The sequence below is a fragment of the Stegastes partitus genome, unplaced genomic scaffold (genome assembly GCF_000690725.1).
Source record: "Stegastes partitus isolate 25-593 unplaced genomic scaffold, Stegastes_partitus-1.0.2 Scaffold1946, whole genome shotgun sequence".
Lineage (NCBI taxonomy): Eukaryota > Metazoa > Chordata > Actinopteri > Pomacentridae > Stegastes > Stegastes partitus.
The window spans coordinates 97,772-105,969 of NW_007579677.1; the positions used below are offsets into that span (position 1 = coordinate 97,772).

The 8,198-nt window shown below is 38.8% G+C and overlaps 1 protein-coding gene across 1 annotated transcript in view; it reads right to left on the reverse strand.

The window, feature by feature from the left end:
• The window catches only part of LOC103373300 (uncharacterized), a 14,104-nt gene extending 7,851 nt beyond the window's left edge, over positions 1–6,253 (reverse strand). Inside the window, exons 1-6 of the mRNA XM_008303150.1 lie at positions 6,190–6,253; positions 5,138–5,206; positions 4,149–4,460; positions 2,725–3,063; positions 2,316–2,636; positions 1,798–2,187 (exon numbers count right to left, since the gene is read on the reverse strand). Coding sequence (XP_008301372.1) covers positions 1,798–2,187; positions 2,316–2,636; positions 2,725–3,063; positions 4,149–4,460; positions 5,138–5,206; positions 6,190–6,253 — 1,495 coding nt within the window. The remainder of the gene's footprint in view (positions 1–1,797; positions 2,188–2,315; positions 2,637–2,724; positions 3,064–4,148; positions 4,461–5,137; positions 5,207–6,189) is intronic.
• Between the last annotated feature and the right edge of the window lie 1,945 nt (positions 6,254–8,198).

Here is an 8,198-nt window from a genome sequence, read left to right on the forward strand (position 1 = left end):
TTAATATTTTTATTTTTTGGTTTAATTTTATTTTTTGCCAGTATACAACAAATAAATAAATACCTAAACAAATAAATAAACAGCAGTAGCCAGTTGTTGTTGTTGTGCTTTTTTTTCCTTGTATAGAAAAGTCTGATATTATCTGTAAATGATCAACCAACAGTTATTTTAAACAATCTGCTAATAATACTAAATTACTTTAATTCATTTTTTCATTAAATTTACGACATTATTTGTATTAGATTCTTTCCTGCTTTCTTAAAACACATACAGATTTGCTTAAATTATCTCTAATCAAATGTAGAGTTCTGTCTGTAAATGTTTATGCCAATACTATCAATCTGAGAGTTTAAAAAAAAAAAAAAAAGTGTTCATAATTATGTCAATAATACTAAATTACAAGTATCTCTCTCTCTTTCTTTTTACAGATAACTAACTATATTATTTATACAGCATTTTTCTGTTTTCTTCAATCATACATAAATATATCCAAAAATGGCAATAATTATCTGTAATTACACATGTAGTTCTCTATATTAAGGTTTATGCACATATTTTGTAATATTTGTGAACAATTAGTTGATATTTTAAACTCTCTGTGATGCGTCTTTTATTTGTAATAATTCAGGTCAAATCTATAAAATTAAACTGTTTCACTGCAGAACTTTTAGATCTATCAAGATATGAACGATGTTTGATCCTAACAATTTAGGAAAAGATGCAAAAATAACAGTTTTTCTCTGCAAAACATACAATGAAAATGCAGGTAAATTTATTGTTTTTGCACATTTTCTTTTGCATATTTGAATTAGGACCACTTTATTTAATTTTACTGTTTTTCAATTTAATTCTATTTTATTTCCTTATTTATTTATTTTTAAATACAAAAAGCTACATGCTCTGCTGTGTCCTTCTGCTCGAGTCAAATGTGTCATTACCTTGATGGCAGTGGTTGCCACGGTGAAGAGCAGAGTGATGAGGAAGAGGAGGATGAAGGTGAGCGCTGTCTTTGCCATGCAGTCTTCTTCTGCCTCCACGGCTGCGTTCCACTCTTTGTTTATTTCAAACATGAGCTCTGGATGTAGTGCACAGTAATGATTTCAGTTAGCACTTGTAACAGTCCAGCTTTGAACACGTGAGACAACACACTGTGAAGTTCTATGTTTTATCATCTCTGAAATTAGAGTTAATTTTATCTGTCAGTGGATAAACACAAACACCTGGCTCAGTAGTTTTGCATGTGATTTTGAAACGTTATTCAATTGGTCCTACGGTGACCCTGACTTGCTTTGAGGGACCCCATCGTTAGTGCTGCGTGCATGACTTGGCTTGTGACTCACTACGTTCACTGTTCGATCATCTGTGCAAGACCCAGTGGAGGAAACACAAAGACAAGTCACAGAAGCAGTGTTAACGCGCTCTCTGCACACCAAATGAACGACTTATTTCATGAAGCTGCTGGCCAGAGTTAGCAAGGTGGTGCAAATCTAGCAAATAAACTATGATGATAAAAGTGCATAGAGCTCAAAAACGCTGATGTCTGCATTTAAGTTGTGTTGCGTTACAACAGAGCTGCGACCGAACACTCACAATAAACACGTAGCTGTCGACGGACAATAAATAAAGACATGAACTGCATCCGACAAACATCAACAGAGGTGCACAGGAGTTTTTTTGTTTTTTTTTTTTATTTTGTTTTTGAATCTGCATTAAAAACACACAAACACAACGTCATATCACAAGCAACAAACATCAAACAACAAGGAACAGGAGACAGTGCGACACAAAATGACATCTACTGGGTCTTGCACGTGTCGGGGACGTTCATGTTGAGGTTAACCAGGTTGGGTTTGTCATCTGATCTGTATCCGATGGACCTGACAATGGATCTGGTTGTGTTATCCAGGGATTCGTGGTAAACTACACAGCTATACACCACATCGGGCTCTTTCCACTGATCGGTGGTCACGGACAAGTGGCTGTAAGCGTAATAGGTGTCACTGCCTTCTACAGAGTTTGTGGTGTTGGACTTGTATGCCGAGTTTGCTTCCACGTCATCAACAAGCCAAGACACGAAAATGTCCTTTGGGTAGAAGTCTTTCACATAGCAAGTCAGGGTCACCTCACTCTTTCTAGTGTGTTCTAGAGGAGGCAGCATAAACACTGACGGACGCTGAGTTTCTCCTCCTGCAAGCATGAGAGAACAATTAGATCTCCTTCCTCAGATGACAGCGCCCAGTGCACTGGAGAGAATCTGAGACGCAAAAAAATCAGACAAAAGTATTTGATGGACAGTTGCTGAGTAGTTTTCTTACCAATATTCCTGTCATAGACTTTCTTCAGGGCTCCATACCAATCTGGACTTTCAACACGGCAGTACCGTTTCTTCCCCTGGACCCATTCCTCATACGTGATGTCAAGCTTAAGGATGAACAGGCCTTTCTTTCCTGGTTGAGGGATCATAGCCCCGTCGGCCATTTCAACCTCATGCTCATCCTCCCACGATATTTTCTCGATTTTTCCCCGTTTTACCTTGACTTCACATGTTATAACTCCTTTTCTATTGATTAACATGTCCTCGATTGTGGGGGGTATGATCTCTACCTCCACATCTGCTTCCATGCATCCGACACAAACTGAATGAAGACATAATGTACAGTTATTGAGCAGAAAGAAAAAAATAATGCAGGCAGGCATTAATTCACGCGGTAACAGTTTACTCACTCTTTTGTTCTTCCTTGAAGCTCACAGATGCGTTCTTGAATACTTTATCGTTTTCTCCTTGCCCCGTGAACAAACACGTGAACGTTATTCCTTCAGTGTACTCTGTGCTCTGCACTGTGAGCATGCTTGTTGCAGTGTACAAGGTGGTGCCATTCTCGTCTTTTCTTTCTCCATAAAGGTCTGTGCCCTTGCCTGTGTTGGCGACTTCATTTCCGTTTCTCAGCCATTTGAACTCGCTGTGTTTTGGTGAAAAATCTTTGGCAGTGCAGGAGAAGGAAACCTCGTCATCCTCATCAGAGGAGGAGCACACGTTAAGAGTTGGCAACTGAAAAAGCTTCCCTGAAAAACAAACACATACACAAATATATGTATGCAGAAGCAGGGAATAATATATATATGCAGAAGCTGAGGTGAACATTGTGCTACAATATTCATACCATCTCAATTAACTCTAAACTTACAATCAGCATGACTTTATGTTTGTTCTGCGACTTGCACACACACGTGCTCCTAAATGAACTCTTCTAATGATCACTAAAGGTTTTTATCGTCACAGCAGATCTTCAATGCTCACTTCTGCATATACATTGACCGGCGAGCAAACACAGACAATTAATGATGTTAATTATCAACGTACAGCCAAAGTGGAGGCAAGCAGAGACCAGGAAGCACTAGAATTATGCGACAAAAGAGAATAAAACAGCAGAACACACTACAGAGGACGCACGGTGCATTAGTGAGGAATTAAAGCTGAACATAAAGCATTAACCTTTTCACTCCACCTCACTGTGGCTTACTCATCAGGCCTAGTATGAATCTAGGAATATTTCAGCATGCTATTTAATTGGGTCAAAGTTGAATTTGGGTTTGTTTTGGGTCACAGATTGAAGTATGTTCATGTAAAAAAAAAAATATTAACATCAAAATTTAAAAAGTTCAGCAAATTACTGTTTTGTTTAATATGTTCACTTGTTAACAAAAGCAGCTCAGGATGAATTTACTCAAGTGTAGTAAAGTCTGTCTTTAAAAAGAAAAACCTAAAACAAGTAATCTGATTTGCTTTTTGCAGACACATTACAGTTATTTAAGCAGTTAAGTTATATTTTTTTATCCTTATCAGAAGGAGCTGTGACTACATGTAGCCTCTGAGAATTCATTAGCTGTCATTCATTTATTAACTACACAGTAAAATCTAAACATTTCATTGACTCATGGTGCTATGTTTGATGTTGTATTAAATCTAAGCTGTTATCACCAAGTTGCTGCTACGGTTTTAACAAAATATAAATTACACCATTTTGCAAAGAAGTCCTTCAGGTTGCTGCGTAACTTTAAAATATGTGAACAGTTCTGTCACGTAAAACCTTTTAGGATTAAAATCAGCTTGTAAAAAGTAATACTTCAAGACATAGCATGGGGCTTACGTGGTGGAGATGGTGGAGTTGATGGGATAGTCGCCTGTGCATTCCCGGCAGCATGAGCCGCGAGACACTTGAAGGTTTCACTCGGGTTCCAGTCCTCTTTTCTCACTTGGATTTGACTGACTCCCGTGTACACGTCGTTTTTCAGTACCGGCGGGTACTGGATGAAGTCCGTCACGGCTACATTGTTTTTGGTCCAAGAGAAAGTCAGTGAGGAGGGCGTGAAGCCGGTGGCCATGCAGCCAAAGGTCACCATTGCTGCAGTCTCGGATCCACATGGTACCAGTGGAAACACAGTCGGCCCAGTTGAAGTGGCTGAGAAAAGGAGCACAAACATATAATTACAGCATTAAAATAGAAATAAAATGACGTAACACACATTTTTGACAAAGCATTAAAGAGAAACCACTTGTATGTAATTCAGTGGAACATGAAAGACATCACCTGTAAAATGTTGACCTTTATACCAGCCTCCCTCCTTAATACGATTTGTTTTATTTTGTTATTCTGCACATAAACTAATAAAACACTTTACCAAATGTACAATTCAGACAACAACCACGAGTCGCTGGTTTGACACCGAATCAAGAAAAGTGTAAAATCCACATTGACAGAGTCGAGGACGAATTCTTACAAGAACAAAAAAAACCTCACTTTTAAATCAACATCAGCAGTTACGTATGAGAATGAATGCTGTTCTTACCTGATGACACCGTTACAGTTGTACCTTTCCCCCAGTAGTCAAAAGCACCGTAGTAGCACAGTGTTGAATCTACTGAGGTGGTCGTATAAAAAATCTAATCTACTGCTGTGTACCGGCGAACACACACACACAAAAAAAGTCTACTGTCGCATTTAAATAATCCCCCTGTGTTCTAAAATCCACCTCAGTGAGCCACAATACGACTCAGAATATCCCAGCGACACAAAAGATGACTTTTTAAAATCTAAAACAAATCCTAAAGCAGTTTTAAAAAAGGTGCAGTTCTTACCTGACGACACCGTTACCATAGTTCCTTTCCCCCAGTAGTCAAAAGCCCAGCTATCACAGTTCAGAGAGTCTATTCACACGACTTACAAAAACCCCATTCTCACATTTCCTGATATTTTGTTGTTGTTTTTTTGGTTTGGAAGGAGTTTAAATTAGTCTAAAATAAAAACCTGTTTCTGAAATGATGTTAAGGTTTGAATTTTTTGCTGAATTTGATGTCAGGTTATGGCTGTTTTAACGCCGTCCAATGATCCACATAAAAACCATAAATATGTAATTTACTGGTGTAATTGCAAATTTCTTCCTCCGTTTAGACAGAATAAAATTTCATACCTGAGGTGACGGTGACCGTTGTTCCTTTCCCCCAGTAGTCAAAAGCGTAGTCACAGTGTATGAAATTATTACCCGCCACATACAAAAACCTGCCCCTACATTCACACACTGTCCACGGTGGGTTATTTTGATCATAATCTACCTTCGGCTGTATCTTTCTCCACTTTTGCAAAATGAGAGACTCAGAAAACTGAACTGAACAGGATTTTTAACCATCAAACTTTAAACTGACGTTCCAGAAATTAAAGGACTGTTTCACAATTAAACGTCTTTAAAAAAATAAAAATAAATAAAATCCAGATATTTACATGTGGAGCGGAAAAATTCCATCAACTTACCTGATGTAACCGTAACCGTTGTTCCTTTTCCCCAGTAGTCAAAAGCCTCGTCACAGTGTAATATGTCAGCACATTCAACATACAAAAACCTTAAAGATGCTGCTGCTTTACCGACGTCTAAGTACGCCCCATTAAAAACCATAATTACTACATTTTGAGTGAGTAGAGCGGGGACAAGGAGCTCGTTTTACCTGATGTGACGGTCACCGTTGTTCCTTTTCCCCAGTAGTCAAAAGCATCGTCACAGTGTAATATGTCAGCACATTCAACATACAAAAACCTTAAAGATGCTGCTGCTTTACCGACGTCTAAGTACGCCCCATTAAAAACCTTAATTATTACATTTTGAGTGAGTAGAGCGGAGACAAAGAGCTCGTTTTACCTGATGTGACGGTCACCGTTGTTCCTTTTCCCCAGTAGTCAAAAGCAGCGTCACAGTGCAACATGTCAACACATCCAACATACAAAAACAAGCCCCTTGAAGATGCCTCTGAGCTCCAAATACGCCACATAACTCAGTGTAATTAATACATTTCCAACATGAGGGCAACAAAGCTTTCTTTTTACCTGATGTGACAGTGACCGTTGTTCCTTTCCCCCAGTAGTCAAAGTAGTTGTCACAGTGACAGCTTTCAATGGCACTTCAGTGCAAAAACTCAATCTTTCTACTTAATCCATCAACAATTGAATACACCTGATATAGACTCAGGTTTTTGGTTTTGGCTGCAGATTTCACCCAGGTTTGTGCACACAATGAAATGTATTTCCCAATAAATGGGAAAAATGTTGAATTTTCACCTCTGTATGATAATTTCGAGTGTTACTTACCAGAAGTTACTGTGACTTGTGTTCCTTTGCCCCAGTAGTCAAAGTAGCCGTCACAGTGACAAACTACAATCTGCCTCTAATACAAATACTTAAGCAGCTTAAACCAAGAGAAGGTTTCACTGACAAAGCAATTCCCACAACGCCATGTAACATCAATCTCCCTGGAGAGCTTCTTTTCCTGTGGTTATATAAAACTACTTCCTCTTTATCAGCTCCGATTCCTGCAGGCTCAAACAACCACTTGATTCAGCTGATGCTGGGTGGCACCACTGCTTTAAGGAAGAAAAGGTCAAGATTCAGCAGGATTTAGGTTTGTTTCTCATCCACTTTTGGTTGCAGCTGGTGGCCAGTTTGACCCTGTGAGTGCACAAGAGGAGTTAAACCAGAAGGCCCACACAAAACACAGAGAAACTGACCCCAGGCTTTTCTTTTTCTTTATTTTTTCTCATGAGAGACTAATTAAGCTTCACAATAATGTTTTGATTCTGTACCTTTGCAGTTAAACAGTAAAAGCACAGAACTGCATTCAAACAACTGGTAATAAAACCCATCACCAGTGTGTCTACCTGAGCTCTAACCGGATTACACCAACAAACCAACTGTAAGAAATGGAAAGCAAACACAAAAGTACCTGGGGTGTCTACATCAGCAAAAACAGTGTTAATGAGGAAAAAGGAAGACACTGCAGCTAAAACTGATCGAATGAACTATTTTAAACTATAAATTTGTCTCTCCCAGGTGGAAAAATCAAAGACTCACGGTCCATTCGGCTTGAAATTCTTCTTATCGAAGCATTTAAATCAGTTTTGAGTGAACATTCACAGGTAATAATAAAGATAACGTTGGATACTGAATTGCACAATTGGCATCGGATTTCTCTCTGACCACTCCCCTGTCAGTATAACTATCTCACCTCCTTATAGGGATCCGACCTGCAGACATTGGAGATTTAATCCTACCCTACTTAGTAACCATTCTTTTGTTGAGTATATTAAATCTGAGTGGCAACAGTTCATATCTACAAATAAAACCCCAGATATTAGTCCCTCTACACTGTGGGAAGCTGGCAAGGCATATTTACGTGGGGCCATTATTTCTTTTACATCAGCACAGAAGAAGGATGCCCTTAAGAAACAGCTGGATTTAGAGGAAAAAATAGCAGATCTGGAAGCTCAGTTTAAGAAATCTCATAGCAGGTCTCTGGCAAAACAGCTGGACGCAGCTCGCTCAGCTCTACATCAGCTCCTATCCAGGAGAGTGGAGACACTGATTTTTTTTTTGCTAAACACAGATTGTTTGAATCCGGCAATAAACCAGGCCGCCTGTTAGCTCGCCTTGCTCGTGGTAGAACTGAACTCAATCTAATCCCTTCTCTCATAGACAGAAATGGGGAGAGGCACTTCAAATCATCTGGTGTCAATGAAGTAATGAAACTATTTTGTAAAGATCTATATAGCTCAGATTGTTCATCTTCCCCTGAGACTAGAGACATTTTTTTTAACAAGATCAAATTATCGTCTCTATCAGAAGAACAGAAAGTGGATTTATGCAAGCCAATTAGTA